At 43.2% G+C, this 20,147-nt stretch overlaps 1 protein-coding gene across 1 annotated transcript; it reads right to left on the bottom strand.

The window, feature by feature from the left end:
- Positions 1-1,252: 1,252 nt before the first annotated feature.
- On the bottom strand, positions 1,253-6,364 carry LOC309541361 (perilipin-3-like). The gene is made up of 7 exons (XM_082239165.1): positions 6,091-6,364; positions 5,251-5,446; positions 4,549-4,631; positions 4,118-4,316; positions 3,160-3,347; positions 2,116-2,178; positions 1,253-1,879 (listed from the first exon to the last, which is right to left on the bottom strand). The coding sequence occupies exons 1-7, from the start codon at positions 6,187-6,189 to the stop codon at positions 1,484-1,486; spliced, it is 1,224 nt and encodes a 407-aa protein (XP_082095291.1). The 5' UTR covers positions 6,190-6,364; the 3' UTR covers positions 1,253-1,483.
- Between the last annotated feature and the right edge of the window lie 13,783 nt (positions 6,365-20,147).

Below are 20,147 nucleotides of genomic sequence, written 5' to 3'. Positions count from 1 at the left end.
CCTTCTATCACTGTGCCATTGAGAGTGTGCTCACTTATGGCTTATGTGTGTGGTACGGAAGCTGTACTACCCAGGATAGGATGGGGTTGTGCAGGGTTGTTAAGGCAGCAGAGAGCATTGTTGGCTGCCCACTCTCCACCTTAGAGCAGATTTATGCCACAAGGTGCCATAGGAAGGCACTGGACATAGTAAAAGATCCATCGCATCCTGGTCACTGTCTCTTCGAGCTCTTGCCGTCGGGACAGAGATAAAGGACGATGAAGACAAGAACGAGCCGTCTTAAGAACAGCTTCTTCTCCAGAGCGATCTCGGCCCTGAATGGGAAGCCCGGACTTTGAAAGTCATCTAATCTCCCTTGCTGTATTATACTGTATTGTTTAATTAGTGTTCTTATGGAGCAGTCAAGTAATTTCGTTGTCCCCGAAGGGGGCAATGACAATAAAGATATTATTAATTATTATTATTATTATCTACCATGACTGGCCTTCACTCAAGTTCCTTCTGCAATTCTCACCCTGTCTCTTTATGGTTAAGAACCTTGCGCAGCTATAGTGTTGACGCTTTTTGGTTGGGTTTTTAAATTTTCCCTCCAACTTTATAATTAGTTCATTAGTCATTTTAAGAAGGCCCACCCCCATGGTAAAGTCAGTGTGCTTTGTTTTGCGCCAGGCATTCTGTTCGATGAGACCAAAAGTTGGTCTCCAGCATTTTGTCCTCAGCAGTCAGCTGCCTCTGGAAAGCCCCCAAGCAAGATGGAGCACAATAGCACCCCAACAGCTGGTATTCAGAAAGACTGCTTCTGATGCTGGAGTAGTCAAAACCCTGCTGGGTCAGTCCAAAGGCCAATCGACTGGCAGGTACATTACCAAAGCCAAAGATTGAACCCTAGGACCTTGCCAGGGGAAACATGGAACCTTTTGCATGCAGAGTTTGAGTTCCACACTACAGCCCTTTTTCCTCATCACTCCATGCTGCAACTCTGCTTCCCAGCATGGTGAACCCATCATCTAGGCAACCTTTTAACAACATAAATTATGCTAGTTTGTTCTGGGAAAGGCTTTTCCCTAGTATCATGGAGTGCTTCCACTATCAGCTGAAACGTGCTTAGGCCGAGTTACTGCTTAAGACTTCACACAGACAAGTAACCGAGTGCAACAATTTATTCCAATCATATTTCAAAGCCAGGTTGCAGAGACTATCAGCTGCATACATTCATTCACAGCCAATGAATAAATACAAGTCAGGTTTTTTTGTTTTTGTTTTACTTGTAGAGTCTGAAGCCCCTGGGAGTTAGCAACTGATTTTTCCAAGAATGGTCAAGTGTCCCATCCTACCAAAAGTTCCAGGGCCATAGTTCTGTCATGTTAGCTTAGTCACATTCATTTCAGCTCTTCCAACAAATTCAGCAGCAGGCTCAAGTGCTCTTTCAAGCTCCATCAGTGCCCGGAGACACAGAATTCCAGCCTCTAGAATGAGCTACAGGTCATAAACTCTCCTTTGGCACTGCCACTTTCAATTCCTTGTTCTGATCATCAGGCTTCGTGGGCTTCACATCATCAGGTTTCCGAGGTGAAGGGGAGAAAGGACCCACCAGCCAAGACATTGGAGCATGGTGTAAGACATAGTCCAAGATGTCGTCCACATACTCCTGGGCTTTGAGGGCCTTCTCTTGGCTTTGGCTTAGAATGCTGTTGGGGAGGTCTTTGAAAGAGTGAGCACTGGCGAAGTAGGTATGAAGCTCTTCTATGTTGCGGTAGGCCAGCTGGATGTTCAGCTGGAAGTTAGCTGGCAGGCCTTGGATGCTGGCAATCAGGTTCTTGTAGGCTGCTTGCAACTGCTGGGTGATGTGGTGGGACATGGCCAAGGTCTGAGATTCTATCTGCAATTAGAAGGAAGTAGTCAACAGATCCCTCAACCAGGGTTCTACATGCATGGGTCAAGCCATGTCAAGCCACCAACAGTTAGCTCCATTGGTTAGAACATGGTGCTGATAATGCCAAGGTCACGGGATTGTATGGGTGCATATTCCTGCACTGCAGGGGGTTGGACTAGATAATCCATGGGGTCCTTCCCAACTCTGATTCTATCACCATTAAATCAGTAGTATAGCCATACCTGACGAAGCCTCTCCTGGCTTTCCTGGAGTTTCTGCTGAACACTTTCCTTTGTATCCTCTATCTAGAGAGGAAACAAACAAAAATCAACAGAGCAGCTTGGAACAAACTAAAGCCAAGACAACCCTTGTAATTGCTACACATTTTGTTACCATACCTGTCAGATAACTACTGACCCCTATGAGGCCCCAGTGCATTGAGAGAGATGGGAAAGATCTCACTCAGTTAGATACAAATTTTCATAAGCAAGCACATGCAGATGTTGAGCTTCTCGTGCAAATAAGATTTCCCTCTCTCGTAGCTTGCCATGTTGGTATCAACATTGTTCATCCTCACACAATGATACCTGATTTTACACGACCATACAATTACACTCCTCGTTTTCCACTGGTGCTCAAAAGCAACCATCAATATTTAACTAGTGCTAGCAGTTTGCTTTGTCTAAATGTGACATTTTTACACACTTCTTATGAATCAGGGTCATCTCGCTCTTAAAGCTGGGTATTTGCTATACTGCAGTTTCGCATCTTGCTGCTGTGTGGTCCAGAGATCAAAGCATCCTGTGACTCAAGGATCAATTGCCACCAGCCATTGCTATATCCTCAACAGTTCAACATCTTGAAATTATGCAAATCATGCTCCATCTCCAGGTTTTCCAGTTTTCCCAATGAGCAAAGACCAATATATTTGTCTGCCCAGAAAACCCTGAAAATTTCCAGAAGATTCTGGGGCACATTCTGTGTATAACGTTTATGCAGAGTGTTGGGGCAGGAGCCTTCTCAGTTACAGTGTTGAGTGCTTGAGGTGTTGAGGCAAGCGGACGGGGACAGGCCCATGGCACAAATCTCCATATGCAAATTTGTGTCATGATCCTAAGCCCCCCGCCCCACCCCATGCCTCCCTCTAGAAACAGCCTATGGAGACCAAATGCTTAGATTCCCATGCCATGAACAAGGAACACATATTTACAGAAGCTTAAAAAGGAAGCAGGCATCTTTTCCCTGTGGTTAACAAAGAGTACACACCGCAGAAGTGAAGACCCTACCTGCCCAATGGCTTGACACAGCTGAATGAAAGTCTCTCTGATGTTTTCTCTGGCAGCTTTCATCCTGGCTACAGCATGCTGATAAGCACGATGTTGGATCTTGGTTGACAGGGAACCAAGACGCACAAAGTACCCCCGAGTCTCAAGGGGTGTGCCCACTCCTTCTGGTGTAGTTTCTGCAACTTTTGCTAAAGAGCACATTTAAATATTGTTACTTTTTAAAAGGTTTCTGCCCTAGCTAACTTCAAACACACACCCACACACCCCAGGAAAGATCACAGCATACCACCTTTCGAAATCCCATAATCAGAAGGAAGATTCATGAAGTATGGAGTAGTTTTTTACTCAAAGCAAGGCCTTTGAAAGATGTTGCACCCATCTAGGATGAATGCGACAAAAATCAGGTACCACTCTCAGGGCAGCCTCTCATGTCTAGTCGCTACCTACTTAAGTTTCAGAAGGTGCTCACACCTGGAGTAGAGTCCTGGAGACTATCCAAATAAACATGGTTGTCCGGCAGTTCAAACAAAGGTATGTTTGTTTCCCAGTAGGCTCCTGATCTTAAGGATAAAGTAGACACCAAAGAAGCTGTGAGCATAGCATGCAAGGCTGTCTTACCCATAGGCGCTAGGGGTGTGGGGCACCTGGGTGCCGGGCTCTCAGGGGCGCCAAGTCGAGAGTTTGAGGCCTGAGAGTTGAGTTTGGGGAAGAGCCTGCCCAGTGGTTGGAGCACTGCAGCAGGTGGCTTTCCTGCGGGCAGCTCTGCACTGCGAGTTCGGGGGCAACCAAGCCAGCGAGATGCTGAGGCAGCCGGCTGACTCTGCCCTCCTATGCGCCTGGGACTGGGCAACTGGGGGGGGGAGGTTCCGGGTGGATCTTTGCACCCCGATGCCGCAAATGCTTAAGACAGCCCTGATAACATGGATCACAATCGATCAGGTTGCTATTCTTTGCTTACCCAGTTCTTCTTCAGTCATTGGAAGGTAGTGGTCCAGCAGCTCTTCAGATTTCTCCAGCACTGCTTCTGCTCCACTGAGGGCCATCTTGCCCATTCTCGTTTCTACCACCATCTCTTTGCCATCCTGCACAGCCTTGGCTACTGCTTCTTTTGCATCTGCTACTTTCGATGACACCAGCTCTTGCGTATCAGAAATAACCTAAAGCCAGATCATCAAACAAGCAGCTTTATTCATCACCCCCTGCCACACATTACATTTTACTGCCGTGACCACCCACCAGAATTGTTGTGACTAGGCAAGCAACCTCTTATCCAAGTTGCTGTGAATTTGTTCCCCAAAGTTCAGGAATGCATGAAGAGCAATATTCCAACAGTAGAATTAAATAAATGCTTGGGACATAAGAAAAGATAGTGACAAGGTTGCAATCTACCTGGTCAGCTGTCTGATGAAGGATGGGGAGCTTCTCTTCCAGCTTGTCCAAGCCCTTGGAGGCATAGTGGCTTGCTGCTGCAACTACAGAGAGGATTCCTTTAGTTGCGGTGCACACATGAATTGTGGCAGAGGAAACTACTGTAGCCTACACACTTGTCATTGTTTGATTTAGCACCACATACTAATGAGGACATTGAGAACAGAGCATTTCACATAGGTGACATCACATATATATGGGGTGGTCATCTTCAAAGATTGCGATCTAAAGAATTTGTACTATGGCTGCTGGCAGCAGCTAGGCTATGCATGGCACACAAAAATGGAATAATTTATCTGTGGTATAAAAACGTATGGAACTTCACAATCACAGGAAAGATAACCCACACTATGTAATTTTCCAGAAGCTTAGAAGATCCAGAACATTATTATACTGTGTGGTGGGACATTTATCATTTATACCAACACAACTAACCTCCAGGGCTCTTTGGCACTGCCAGTGTGGGAAAAATATACATTTTACTGTTTCTAGTAATAGGTGCCTCCAATTTTCTTGACAAAGAATGGATAAATGGGTCCCTTTGTCATCTCTATTTTAATGTTTTTTTACACTTGTTTTCATTTGTGTTTAATTTTGTACGTATGATGGAATAAGGTATTTAAAAAGAAAAATATCAGAACATTTCCAATAAAGCCTACTCACCCTGTGGTTCAAGCTTACTGAGAAGAGGCTGGGCACCGCTCACAGCAATATCAGAGACATGCTTCACACCTTTCTCAGCCAAATCCAGAACAACTTTCACATAGGGATGGTTCTCTTTGGTTGAGGCATAAGCAGAGGCAGCCAAATCATAGGTGGAGCTTACCAGAGGCAGACTGGTAGCTCTCTTGAGGACATCCTAGAGGTGCGGTAAGAGAACATCAGTAAAGTATCTCAGTGGCCTGTAATCTTCTAGACATTCGTTCTACCAATGGCCTGTACCTAACTAGACACATCACAGTAAAGTTAGTGTCAAGATGGACTAAATTCCAAACTTTAAAAATCTAACAGTGCTACGTTAGGATTAATCTATGCACCAAGTTTCAAGTTACCTTGCCTATTGTTAAGATATTCAGCGCTGCCGTAGCTCAATATGAGAGCACGTGTTTTGTACTTCAGGACACAAACTGCTTTGGTTGCTTATAGAGAGTCGGGACGATAGTCTGTCCAAACCAATGTTGTCCTAGCAGTAGCTTCCTGGGGTATCAGGCAGGCATATTTTGTCAGCTAAATGCTTTGTATAGGATGGGTGGAAAGGCCAGGGATTCAGGCTGGAGCTTTCTGGCTAAAGAGTCCAGGGGTGGAGGGGAGCTGTGCCAGAGCCCCAGGACGCCAGAGCCCCGGAGCACCAAATGGCAACAAGAAATTTTATTTTGGAGTTTTATACCCTGCCTGCTAACCAAAAGTTCGAGGCAGAGAGAGAGAGAGAGAGAGAGAGAGAGAGAGAGAGAGAGAGAGAGTTGTGCACATAATGGATAGTAAGACCTGATAGGAGAAACATACCTGCTGTACTATTTCTTTAGTCTCAGGAACTGGAATGCTTTCTTGACTTTTAGAAGTCATTGTGTGGTCTGACCTGGAAGACCAGAAATATAACTCCATTTGTGCCCGTTTCACACAAAAAGACTTCCTAACACAAGCCAGGAGTTCATCCTAAAGCCTTTATGAGAAAGGCAGTTTATTCCCTTTGTTCTAGCTTGGCTTGGCACTCAGCCAGGGAAGTGCTTCAGAGTCCCAAAAGCCATGCAAGGCTTCCAACAGCGTCGTCTTGAGTTTAATAATGATGCAAGGCCTGAAGACAAGGCCCCATTGGCGCCACCTACTGGCAGAAGCATTATTACTTTGCACCACCGTTTTCCATCAAAGTTTGTAGCTATTCCAACCCACATCTCAAACAAACCCCAAAAATACATCCCATCTACTCCCAGTCAGTGGCTGAATCTAAATAGATCTACACCTCTGGTCCTCTCCCTTTCCTCATTAATATTTTGCCCACTTTCACTCCCAATAGGAAAAGCAACCCAACAGGTAGTATTTCAACAGGTGCAACTCTCCCCCAGCTTAGAGATGCAGTCTTGCTTTATCATTAGTCAACGAGAGGGTTTTTTGGGTGTGGGTGTGCGCGCATGGATAATACATATTTTTAAAAGGTCTTCTTAAAAAGGCACAGCACAGTTCTGCATTAGCCATTATTTCACTCCACGATAAAAAGGAACAGTGAAGAGATATTGGAAGGACTTGCAGAGACTTACCCTAAGAGGAGAAAGCTGGGTGAACAAGCCCCCAAATTACAGGCCTTCCAGAAATAAGGCAGAAAGAACATGAGAACCTGAAATTTATGAAGTAGCCAATAAAAAGAAACCTATAAGCATTCAAAAAAGGAGATAGACAAGCTACCCCAGTCTTAAGAACTCCAAAGCCTTTCTCACCTCACTTCACAGTAAACAGCATCATAAGTAAGACAGATACATATCCACACCTTTGTCAGCAACACAACAGGCAAATCAGAAAAACATAACCAAAACTTACATCTTTTTTGCAGCTAAAGTCCAAAGATGTTTTCTAACTAACCCACACAAGCCCCTTACTTAGCTAAGCACTTCTGTAATAGCTCCCACAACCCTCTTCAGCTGATTTATATATCAGGTGGGGAAGGAAGTCATCACACTGACAGTTCAAGGAACCAAAGAGAAAGGGGCATGTTATCTCCTGAAGAATAAGAGGGTGTCGGCAGGAATATGGGAGGGTCCTTTGCAGAGAGGTCAACCTCTCCAGGTATTTCAATCAGTGGCCTAGGTCTCCAATGGCAAATGATCTGGAATATGGATTTTTCTTGAAGAAGCCACTATTTCCTCAAGTTTTAATAAATAGTTCACTGATGTGCAGCAAACTCAGGAATAAGGTATTGAGCTAAGTGAAGATGACAGTGGTCTCTTAATTAGGACCTAACCCTGTAAACACTTAACGGCCTCTAATGGAAACACCTGCAGAACTTTCAGCCTCCAATGGCTTAGCAGTGGTTACTCTTAAGGTAGTCCAACTGACGACATAGCCTGGCCTACCGTTGCATATTTAACAGGGCCTGCCTACCATTAGGGTGAGGCAACTGCCATCTCTTGCAGATGGTTTGGGATAGCATGAAAAACCGAGCAACTTCTTTAATTGCTTAATAGCTTAGGAACACCTGCAGAACGTTCTGCATGTGGCTGATGGCAGGGTCAAGTTGCATAGCTGCAATTCTCAGGATAATTGTGCTATTTTTTGTACCCAAATTTCCAACACGGGGGGGGGGGCAGGATTCACTTAATGAATAATAATCAGCAGAAGCCCTGCACAAAGACTTCTACTTGTGCAATGGGGCTTCCCCAACTCTTACATCACTCCTGCCCCCCCCCCCACTTCATGCATCTCAAAATTGGCTTTGGGGATAGTCAGGGGAATCCCTTTGAACATTATGGAAAGGAGGGGAGATCATTCCATTTTGCAAGCTGAAATCCTTGTTCAGACAAGAACATAAATCCCACCCAAGGAGTCTGGATTTAGATCAGGCCCCTAATGTGGGGTGGGTGTGGTCTTTAACCATTTGGCTCCTGCTATGGCCCCAATCCAATGCAAATTCCAAGTGCCAGGGACCTGATCTGGATCACAACACACACATCAGGATCCTGAACAGTACAGTGGTGCCCCGCAAGACGAATGCCTCGCAAGACGGAAAACTCGCTAGACGAAAGAGTTTTCCATTTTGGAGGTGCTTCGCAAAACGAATCTCCTATGGGCTTGCTTCGCAAGACGAAAATGTCTTGCGAGTTCCTGCGGGTTTTTTTCCTCCCCACTTTTTCTAAGCCGCTAAGCCGCTTATCAGCTGATCCAATAAGCCGATAAGCTGCTAAAAGCCGCTAATAGCGCTAATCCACTAATCTGTCAATGGGCTTGCTTTGCAAGATGAAAAAACCGCTAGACGAAGATACTGTAATCACAGAACGGATTCTTTTCGTCTTGTGAGGCACCACTGTACTGGGGTGGCGGCTACTCTGGCAATCTATTTACAACAACAACAACAAACCTGAATGTAAATTCACAGGAACAAAACTTACCTAACATATAATTTGTTGCTACAGGAGCCAATTAACAAAGAGGAAATATAGTCTGGTCTTTAATGGCAGTATTATATGAAGAAATAAGGTGATGTAGCCTTCCACCCTAAGGATAGCCAAAATCATCTGTGGCTACCAACCACAGTGGTTATATGAAAGAAGAAGTAGAAGAAGAAGAGGAGGAGGAGTTTGGATTTGATATCCCGCTTTATCACTGTCCTAAGGAGTCTCAAAGCGGCTAACAATCTCCTTTCCCTTCCTCCCCCACAACAAACACTGTGTGAGGTGAATGAGGCTGAGAGACTTCAGAGAAGTGTGACTAGCCCAAGGTCACCCAGCAGCTGCATGTGGAGGAGCAGAGACGCGAACCCAGTTCACCAGATTACAAGTCTACCGCTCTTAACCACTGCACCACACTGGCTCTCCACACCACAGAAGGCCTCTGTAACCCAATTGCTGGTGGGGAGAGCACTGCTGCACAGGCTTCCCACAGTGAATCTGGTTCACCACTGTGAGAACAGGATGCTGAAGAATGATGGGACTTTGGCCCGATCCAGCAGGACTCTTCTTATGGTGATATTGAAGTATGCATTGTTGGAATAGGCAAAACCCTATGATTAAAATTCACTGTATTGATATAGGAAAGTCTCCAAGAGGTTAATATATCTGAGAGTGGGGTGCTGAGTGCCTTTACTGAATTGCCAGTTTACTTTGAGTTTACCCCCTTGCTCCTCTCTGTAACATTCCATAGTTGAGATCATCTCAAATTAATGCAGCTGTGTAAGTTTGGTTGCTGTTTCTGTCTCCTTTGCAATGAGGCAAAGGACCTACTCTGCAACATGTGTGACCTATCTCTTTAAGAGGCATGCCTAGATTATAACAACAGCTGAGGGTGGAATATATTTCCTTTATTAACTTTAGTTCTCCACATTTCCAAAAAGCTTTGTGATTTTTTTAAATGGGGGGGGGAACCCTCATTGAAATTCTTCAGTAGATTCTCCTAATATCACCAGGCAGTCTTCCCGAATGCAATACATTTTTGTATGTTCTTTTCACTAATGTATGCATTTATATTCTCATTTTGCCCCAGTATGTGCATGTTGGTAAAAATTACTTAGCTAGAGAACTGCATTGCAAAATTTGGAGTAGTGTGAATTTTGAAGGGTGGTTGCATTTCAGTTTGTGTATTATTTAGGAAACAGTCAATTAGGCATTATTTTTATTTATTGGGTAGAGTTGCCTTTAAATGTGAACGTAATTCAGATTTCTCCCCCAATCCCTAACAGCAGTTCCCTTCTGATTTGAATGGACGTGGTTTCCTTCACAATCCAGTTAGAACTGGTTAGGTGTGTTGGTCAATTCTGTATAGCAAGTCTAAATGGCTTGTTGCGCCTAAATGAAGGAAAGTTCCTGAAATCACCTCTTTGTTGTTCTTTTGCATTGGGGAAGGCAAGTTGAATGTTCATTTGCACTGTGAGTAGTCTCTTCCATTCTCACAAAAATACGGAAGGCACTGTTGCAAATTGGTTACTCTTACAAGTGATGCCTGAGAACAAGGCTGCTGATGATGTTGATCAGCTGCAGCGTCCAGCGCAAAAGTTGGCAACTGTATGCAGAGGACTTGGAATGGGCTAGTTAGGTTTAATTAAGGCCATCAAATTACAGGTAGTTCAAATTTATCGGTATGTAATGAATGATGCTTTGCAGGGTTAAAGAAAGAGAAAAATGGTGTAAAAAGTATAAAGACAGAGGTAATCTACATTAGACACAACAACTTAGAAAGAGTAAAAATTTCAAGGTCTTAGAACAAAGGAAGTCAATATGTGTATATGCATGTAATGACTAGATTAGAATGATGATATGGTTTTATTTGTAGATGTGTGTTTTTGTTTTTGCTTGTTTTGGGTGTTCTTTTTTCTCGTGTTTTATTTGTTTCTTGTTTGTACTGTTTTATTTTGGATTCAATGTTTGTAATTTTTGCTGTAAATTTGCACTGAAAATAATTTAAAAAACAAACAAACCACAAATCAGTTCAAATTGTGGTGTAATTAGGTCCAGCATACTTCGGCTGCCACTCAGCTTTACCGGATGTGTAGCAGAGTAAACACACCTAGTGCCTTTGTGTGTAAGCATGCAGAAAAACAATCTCTGAACTAACCTCAAAAGTCGTTCCCATAACTGCCAAGCAAGCTGAACGTGAATTAAGTTCATTTTGAAATGGAACTTTGAAGGATTTCTAGTTCATAGAATTATAAATTTGGAAGGGACTATAAGGATCTAGTCCATCTCCCTGCAGTGCAGGAATCTTTTTGCCCAATGTTGGGGATCAAACCCACAACCCTGGGATTAAGAATCTCATGCTTTACTGACTGAACTATCCCAGCTCATTTAAAAAAAAAAAATAATACTTCTTGGACACTTTGACTTTTAAACTTGGAGATCATAACTGCTGGGGGAAATAAGCAATTATTCACATTTGACTGCATATGCCATTTACGGTTTCCTTAGTCTGCTTAAGGCTGTTTTATAGTTCAGCACAGCATCTTGTGATACTCTAAATGCTGCAACAGGGGGGTGCTGAGGATTCCTTGGATGAATCTGAGCCAGTGGCAACACCAGAAAACAAACCAAATTATAGGAGGGCACAGAAGGGGCAAAGTATATTTCTAGGTGGGCAAGAAAGAAAAATAATTGTATATGCTAATGACAAGAGTTCAGAAATGGGGTGGGCAAGTGGGGGTGAGATCTTGTTTAGGAGAGTGTTTGCCCTCCTTCCCTTCCTCTGCCACCACCGATGTCTTGAGTTGAACTGTGATCTGAATGTGAACCAAACTAGTCTAGGAGAGATCCGCTGGGAGAGATCATCAGGGGTTTGGGCTGGGTGTTCATCAGTATGCAGATGATACCCAGCTCTACCTCTCTTTTAAATCAGAACCAGTGAAGGTGGTGAAGGTCCTGTGTGAGTGCCTGGAGGCGGTTGGAGGATGGATGGCGGCTAACAGATTGAGGTTGAATCCTGACAACACAGAAGTACTGTTTTGGGGGGACAGGAGGCGGGCAGGTGTGGAGGATTCCCTAGTCCTGAATGGGGTAACTGTGCCCCTGAAGGACCAGGTGCGCAGCCTGGGAGTCATTTTGGACTCACAGCTGTCCATGGAGGCGCAGGTTAATTCTGTGTCCAGGGTGGCTGTCTACCAGCTCCATCTGGTACGCAGGCTGAGACCCTATCTGCCTGCAGACTGTCTTGCCAGAGTGGTGCATGCTCTAGTTATCTCCCGCTTGGACTACTGCAATGCGCTCTACGTGGGGCTACCTTTGAAGGTGACCCGGAAACTGCAATTAATCCAGAATGTGGCAGCTAGACTGGTGATCGGGAGTGGCCGCCGGGACCACATAACACTGGTCCTGAGAGATCTGCATTGGCTCCCAGTACGTTTCCAAGCACAATTCAAAGTGTTGGTGCTGACCTTTAAAGCCCTAAACGGCCTCAGTCCTGTATACCTGAAGGAGCATCTCCACCCCCATTGTTCAGCCCGGACACTGAGATCCAGCACTGAGGGCCTTCTGGCGGTTCCCTCATTGCAAGAAGTGAGGTTACAGGGAACCAGACAGAGGGCCTTCTCAGTAGTGGCCCCTGTGGAACACCCTCCCTTCAGATGTGAAGGAAATAAGTAGCTATCTTCTTTTTAAAAGACATCTGAAGGCAGCCCTGTTTAGGGAAGTTTTTAATATTTAATGCTGTATTGTTTTTAACACTTGATTGGAAGCCGCCCAGAGTGGCTGGGGAAATTCAGCCAGATGGGCGGGGTATAAATAATAAATTATTATTATTACATAGTCTGTTTTGTAAAGAGACAAACAGGAGGTGGTTCCTTATTGGACATCTTGAACTAGTTGTTTTTCAGAATGAGCTTTCCAGTCTCTCCCTATTCATATGTTTCAGGCTTTTCTAATCATTATCTTTCCATTGAATGAAATTGCCCGTTGCATGACTGCTAAAAGCTGCCACCATAAACCTCTCCTTTCTTCTTGCTATTTCATATGTGTGTGTAGAGTCTGCTAATACAGAGAAAATAAGCCCAGTGTGTACCTGCCTTTTGAAGACACCCTGCCCAGATGCTAAAATGCGGAACATTTATATAACGGCTTTTAACAAAAATGGAGTTCCAGAATCCTCCTAAGCAGCTTTTCAATAAATGTCAAGATACTCAGCTGCTTTGCAAAGGGAAATGATTTCCCATGGCTTTGATTTGGTTAAGTGCAAGCAGAAAGCTTCCAAAGTACGAAGCACGATGACACAATCTTCTCTTAAGATCTGGTCTGAACAATTCTAAGGTTCATAGGAAATGAAGCTGGGAGAGAAAAGAATCCATGAAAGAGGCTTGGCATTTCCATTCTTATTCTGTCACTTTTTCTTCTTAGTGCCACACAGACATGAAGATTGTACAGTGGTACCTCTGGTTACGAACTTAATCCGTTCCGGAGGTGCGTTTGTAACCCGAAACCACTCATAACATGAGGCACGCTTTCACTAATGGCACCCCCCACTGCTGCCGTGCTGCCGGCACACGACTTCTGCTTGCATCCCGGGGCAAAGATCACAACTGGGAGCATCTACTGGGTTAACGGAACTTGTAACCCGCAGTGTTCACAAGAAGGACGGTACGTAACACGACGTTCCACTGTAGTGAGAAGTGAGAAGAGAAGGTGGTTTTCAGGAAGGAGGGAGGAGAGAGATTTCTTAAGTCCCCCCCACACACACACACACCATTTTTCTGCTGAAAATTGTCTCTGAGGATGCTTGCACCCTGACCGCCCTGCAAACTAGAGAAAAGATAAGGGGTACATCATCATCATCATTAACTGCAAATGGTTGGTGGCTGAATGTGGGGAACTACTTGAGAAAGAATCTCAGCAGTTGTGGTGCTCTGCCTTTAGTATTTCCTTCTCATAGAGATTTACCTTGTACAGTACTGATTTACCTAGGCTTTAAATTGTTGGTTTCCATGTGCATTAAAAGTTCCTGATCGTTGTGCTGCTCTCTGCTGTTTCAATTATCAAAGTTTCTTTCTTTCTTTCTTTCTTTCTTTCTTTCTTTCTTTCTCTCTCTCTCTCTCTCTCTCTCTCTCTCTCTCTCTCTCTCTCTCTCTGAAATTGTTTGTTTTATCTTATTTTTTAACTGTAAGCTACCCTTTAGTCTGTGAACCCCCTGAGACCTGTGGATACAGGGCAGTATATGAATTCAATAAATTAATGAGTAAAATAAACACCCTGAGAGTTTCAGGATATGTTTCCTGAAATAAGAAAACAAATAAATATGCTTGTTACATGTAGGTATGCTCAAAGAGACGTAGCAAAATGTACGACCCCCATCCCCTATCTTTATATATTCACTTCTCTACTTCAAGAGGTAATCAAATGAAAGAAGGTGCTTCATAGCTTTAGACGCCCAGCCATCCTGAAGTAGACTTTTTGCCTCTGAGTCACAGCAATTTCCCTTAATTTATTTCTGTTTGCAAGATGCTGACCTTTTTGGCATGACACTAAACATCTCCAGTGCTTTCTGAGCAAAGGTTACCATGGAGACATATTGTAGGGAGCTTGGGCATCATTCGCAGCAGATCCTAACTTCAAATTGACATTGGATTTATTATCTGTCAGCTGAATTGTCATGGCTTCCCCCCAAAAAATCCTGGGAAATGAGATCTGGACAGTTAGCGATTCTGGAAGACAATGCATGAGATCTCCCAAATTTCTGAGAGCTGGCATACTTTTAAAAATCTACAGTTGTAGGCACACTTCATTCTTTCCTCACTCGTTGTAATCCTCATAAAGCTTAGTTTCAGAATAGGATGTGCAACTCCCAGGTAGTGGTGGGTAAATCTATCAATTTCAGTACTATTCTGTTTTTCCCTACCTCCAAGTCTTCAATATGGTTCTCCACATTTATTTATTTATTGCACTTATATTCCACCCTTTTTCCAAGGAGCTCAAGGTGGTCCACAAGGTTCTCCTCCTCCTCATTTAATTCCCACCAAGCCCCTGTGAGTTAGGTCAGGCTAAGAGGCCTAACTAGCCCAAGATAAGCAAGCAAGCTTCATGGCCAAATGGAGATTTGAACCCTGATCGCCCAGGTCCTAGTCTGACACTCTAACCACTGCACCACACTGACTCTCCACAACAGTTTGCATTGTTTTATTTATGTATTTCTACATCCTCATGAAAATTTACACCCATGTTTGTAAGACTTTCTGCTATTTTTTTAAAAAAGATTTTTATTGAAGTTTCACAAATTATATAATAACAAAACAAAACATTAATACAAACAAAACAAAAAAGAACACAAAAAACAAGTATAATTTCAACCCCTTATTTTCTTGTAACTTACTTCCCCGACTTCCTCGTACCTCCCCTTTCTGTATTCCAATTCCCAAATTTTAATTCAGCAAATCCTCTTCCTTATTATCCATTTAAATTTTTTAGCCTTTATTTTCTTTTTACTTAATCATTACAGCTAGAAACCACATAATTTCTAAACCAACGTCATTCTAACATTCAGTAGTTTTACAATGTTTCCTAAGATAGTCCTTAAATTTCTTCCAGTCTTCTTCCACTGTCTCTCTTCCCTGGTCTCGGATTCTGCCAGTCATCTCTGCTATTGTACACGTTGTTGTATTAACTTTTCCAATGCAACTTTCCCTTTTATATAATGCATCTTTCATTAACAGTCACATTTTTACGCACACCTTAGCCGGATACATGCATTCTTGCATTTTGTATGCATTACTTGGCTTGAGAACTTCTAGAATTGTAGAGCTGGAAGGGACCACAAGGATCATCTAGTCCAACTCTCTGCAATGCAGGGATCTTGTGCCCTCCATGGAGCTCAAAACCATGACCCTGAGATTAAGAGTCTAACGCTCTACCGACTGAGCCACCCTCCACCCTCATATGTTGACGTTTCTGAAGCGGTAACATCATCATCATCATCATCATCATCATCATCATCATAAAAATTTTATTTATACCCCGCGCTTCCCAGTTCAAAAACCAGGCTCAGGGCGGCTAACAACAAATTTAAAACACTTTAAAACAATTATAAAAGTAGCATAAAATGCAGTATAAAAACATGAATAACAATAAAATTCAAAATTCAAAAATCAATCAGATAATCCCCAGGGCCAGCTGGCTGAATTGGTCCTACTTGGGCCAGCGAGGAGGTCAGGGGAGAATTAGCTGTGGGGTCTCAGAGCGGGTGATCTTCATAAAAGGGGAGGGGGAGGGAAGAGAAGGGAAATAAAAGATCAGGCTGAATTCAAATTAAAGGCCAGGCAGAATAGCTCTGTCTTACAGGCCCGACGGAAGGAGGTTAAATCCTGAAGGGCCCTAGTCTCATGGGAAAGAGCATTCCACCAGGTTGGAGCCATTACTGAAAAGGCCCTGGCCCTGGTGGAGGATAGTCTAACTTCCTTAGGGTCTGGGACCTCTAAACTATGGTTATTCATGGACCTTAAGGTCCTCTGCGGGGCAGACCAGGAGAGGCGGTCCTGTAGATATGAGGGCCCTAAGCCATACAAGGCTTTAAAGGTCAAGACCAGCACCTTGAACCTGACCCTGTACTCCACCTGGAGCAAACATTTGCAAATTTGTGCATGATGCAGAGACGCTTGCTGGGAAGCCAGGATCAGCTGCAGCTCCCTCTGCAATGGATATGCATTGGCCAAACCCCATTTGCAACAAGAAAATATGTGAAATGCCCCTAATTGTGAGTGTACCCCAGCATACTGTTGCAGAATTTAGAATTTATGCTGCAGCTATGAAAGCAGACTTTTATCACTACACTTTTTGCAAAGGTCAGTATCGCTGAGGCACATACATGAACCCAAAAGCTGCAGGCTTGTTGGAGTCATAATACAGGATGTGATATATAATTCCCAACATGAGCAAATAAATCCTTGCATGCAGGGTGAGCTGGGGGAAACTGTATTAATAAAATGGATAGCCGGAAGGATAGAAGCTGATGGGTGGCTAGGAACAGTTTCCAATTTCACCCTCCAAATTACACCATAGTAATCCTAAAGGGGGAACTGAATTCTACCAAGTCTATTTAGAAGAATTGCTTGCAATTCAAAGTTATTCTGCCACCCACAATTGCATAAGCGTTAGGAATAAAAAGGAAGAAATATTTTTCTGCTTCCCATTTGCCATTACACCTGATTGCTTTTATTCTTTTTGCTCCCCTGGAGAACAAAATTCTGAGCATTTCCGTCTTGAAGCTGCTGCTGCTGCAAGGTTATGTATTTATTCCTCCTGCTTTTCTCCCCCAATCAGAAAACTAAGTAGATGACTCATAGCTTAATGTGGGCTACGGAATGAACCATGAAGTGCAAGAACACTGTAAAATCCTTCTGATACAGACATCAGTTGAGAATTTTAAGGGCTAGAGAATGTAGCTATGTCTTTAGAGCTGTATCACAGCACTTCAAATGGTCCTGGCTTTCCTTAGAGAACTATAATTCCCGGGAACTGTAGGTTGTTAAGGGTGCTAAGAGTTGTTAGGAACAGTGCCAGTGCCAAAATATTTTGTGCCCTAGGCAAGGTTAACTGCTTGCTTGCTTCCCTCATCTCATTTCTCTCTCTCTCTCTCTCTCTCTCTCTCTCTCTCTCTCTCTCTCTGCTAATTTCAATTTTAAAAAACAGATGTCTTGTATAAAAAAAGAAAAGCACAAAACTAGAAACTGCTAAATTTATTTTATATTGCAAGAATAAGTATAGAACCATATCTGTTTATCCTTCTCAAATACAAAAAACAAACAAACACCAAACCAAAACTTTCAATCTCGGGCACATCAAAATCTCACTTGCATGCCTTTTCCTTTGCGAATTTTGTCACTGATTCCTTCAGGTCAAGTGCTGATGTCTGGGCATGTTCCATTGATATAGTTGCCAAGCCAACTAGTCTATTTTGCAACAAAGTGTATGAAAGTTCTAAAAAAAATGAGTTTTGAGAACCTGCATTCACCACTTGACACTGACACCAGGAGTTTTTGTTGTAGCATGAAGAGAATTACTTGTGGCGGCATGGACAATGGAAGTCTTTGAGCTATGGTCCAGATCTTCAGCATCAATATATTTTGTTTCTATTGTGCATCAATTGTTTTTGGTTTTTTTCAAATTCTTGCAGACCTTCAGTAGTCTTAATTATATACTGTATGTATCATTCAGAAAGTCAAACAGGGAATTATATTGTTGTAGCTCTTGGAATCTCTCTTCAGCAGATTGTATGGCCATGTCTAAGACAGTATAGTGGAAACCTCCTTTGAATTTTTGCTTTGGAATTATTATTATTATTATTATTATTATTATTATTATTTATTTGTACCCCACCCATCTGGCTGTCACACATTAAAAACTTCCCTAAACAGGGCTGCCTTCAGATGTCTTCTAAATGGCAGGTAGTTGTTTTTCTCTTTGACATCTGATGGGAGGACGATCCACAGGGCAGGCGCCACTTCCGTAGCTTTGCTTCTCGCAATGAGGGAACTGCCATAAGGCCCTTGGCGCTAGACCTCAGTGTCCGAGCAGAATGATGGGGGTGCAGACGCTCCTTCAGATGTATTGGGCCGAGGCCATTTAGGGCTTTAAATCTTTTGGAATCTTGTGGTGCCTTATACTCAAACAGCCATTTCTTTTTCCTCCTTCTAACTTGCTCTTTCTCAAAGTTTGGTAGTGTTTTTTAGCTCCTTGGCCATCTTTGTAGCATCTATCGAAACTTGCTGAAAACCCTCATACCTGCAGCCCACAAGGTAATTATTGGTCATTTGCAATTGGCTTGTTGTTGTTGTTGTTTAGCCATTTAGTCGTGTCCAACCCTTCGTGACCCCCTGGACCAGAGCACGCCAGGCACTCCTGTCTTCCACTGCCTCCCACAGTTTGGTCAAACTCATGCTGGTAGCTTTGAGAACACTGTCCAACCATCTTGTCCTCTGTCCTCCCCTTCTCCTTGTGCCCTCCATCTTTCCCAACATCAGGGTCTTTTCCAGGAAGTCTTCTCTTCTCATGAGGTGGCCAAAGTATTAGAGCCTCAGCTTCAGGATCTGTCCTTCCAGTGAGCACTCAGGGCTGATTTCCTTGAGAATGGATAGGTTTGATCTTCTTGCAGTCCATGGGACTCTCAAGAGTCTCCTCCAGCACCAGAATTCAAAAGCATCAATTCTTCAGCGATCAGCCTTCTTTATGGTCCAGCTCTCACTTCCATACATCACCAGAGCTTCAGCTTGCCTTGTAGCTGAATTTAAATCAGCTTCCTTATTTTGTAGTAGCTTGCTTGTTAAGATTGACTTCGAAAATGATGCTGTACCATGGAACAAAGGATGCCACAAACTTGAACTTACAAATTGCATAGCTCAATAGGGAAATGAATACATTTTCTAAATAAGGTAAAGATGTGACTGTAATATTTAAAATTAAGTGCTTTTTCACTTTGTGTGTGGGACTGAGATATCTATATATCTATATCTATGTAGAAATATAGCTGGTCTTTCAGATGCTAAAAGTCATGAGAGAGAGAGAGAGAGAGTTGGCAGTTTGATCCAAAACTGAATGAGCCCAGATAATATTAGCAAGCCTCAATTTCAGCCGATTACCAGTTGTTGTTTTTCCAGGTGCCTATGACGTCTAAGAAAATGTTACAATCTCTTTCTGAGCAGCTGTGTTCAAAAATAGTTTGCATATACTGTAAAGTGCTGAGCTGTGTGAAATAGTCCATCTGTCAAGTTTAATTTCCTCCATTTTGGGTCAGATCTTGGCTAGAGCTCTAAATAGACAGTTTCCCAACATTATGTGCTATAGATCTCTACACTCATTTGACTCTCCTTTGAGTCACAAATAAATGCCGACTGCTGTGACAAGTGTGCCACCCACTTTGCAGACAATAATCACTCATAGATCACTCATAGGTGGCATGGCTTTAGGTCCACAAATTTGGTGATGGAGTCTGCTCTCAGGATATACAGCAGTAGCGGCTGGGGGTCTGGTGGGCTGCCAGAGATCGTTGGTGGACTTCAACTTCCATCAGCCCCAGCCAGCATGACCAATGGTCAGAGATGATGGGAGTTGAAGTCCAGCAACATCCAGAGCGCCACAGGTTCCCCACCTCTGGCATACAGCCTCATCTGTCCCATTATGCATTCATTACCTGGATGATGTGTGCTAACAGTGTCTTATGCATTTGGTGAGGATTGTCCCCAAGTCAGTATCCCATACCCTCCAACATTTTTCCAGATAGGGACATCCTATTCAATAATAATAATAATAATAATAATAATAATAATAATAATAATAGTCCACCCATCTTACTGGGTTGCCCTAACCACTCTGGGTGGCTTCCAACATATATAAAAACAGAAATAAATATTACACATTTAAAAACTTCGCCATGCAGGGCTGCCTTCAGATGTCTTCTGA

This window comes from Podarcis vaucheri, assembly GCF_965113315.1.
Source record: "Podarcis vaucheri genome assembly, chromosome: 10".
NCBI lineage: Eukaryota > Metazoa > Chordata > Lepidosauria > Squamata > Lacertidae > Podarcis > Podarcis vaucheri.
Note: the sequence above shows the minus strand (reverse complement) of the source record. Positions and strands in the feature narration are given on the sequence as shown.

Bases quoted from the DNA above. Each gene is read 5' to 3' on its own strand.
- LOC309541361 (XM_082239165.1), bottom strand. From the start codon at position 6,189: ATGGAGTTATATTTCTGGTCTTCCAGGTCAGACCACACAATGACTTCT. The intron at 4,632-5,250 runs GTGAGTAGGCTT...TCCTCTCTGTAG, and splicing joins CAGTAAGCTTGAACCACAGG to TTGCAGCAGCAAGCCACTAT. The intron at 3,348-4,117 runs GTAAGCAAAGAA...TGTGCTCTTTAG, and splicing joins AATGACTGAAGAAGAACTGG to CAAAAGTTGCAGAAACTACA.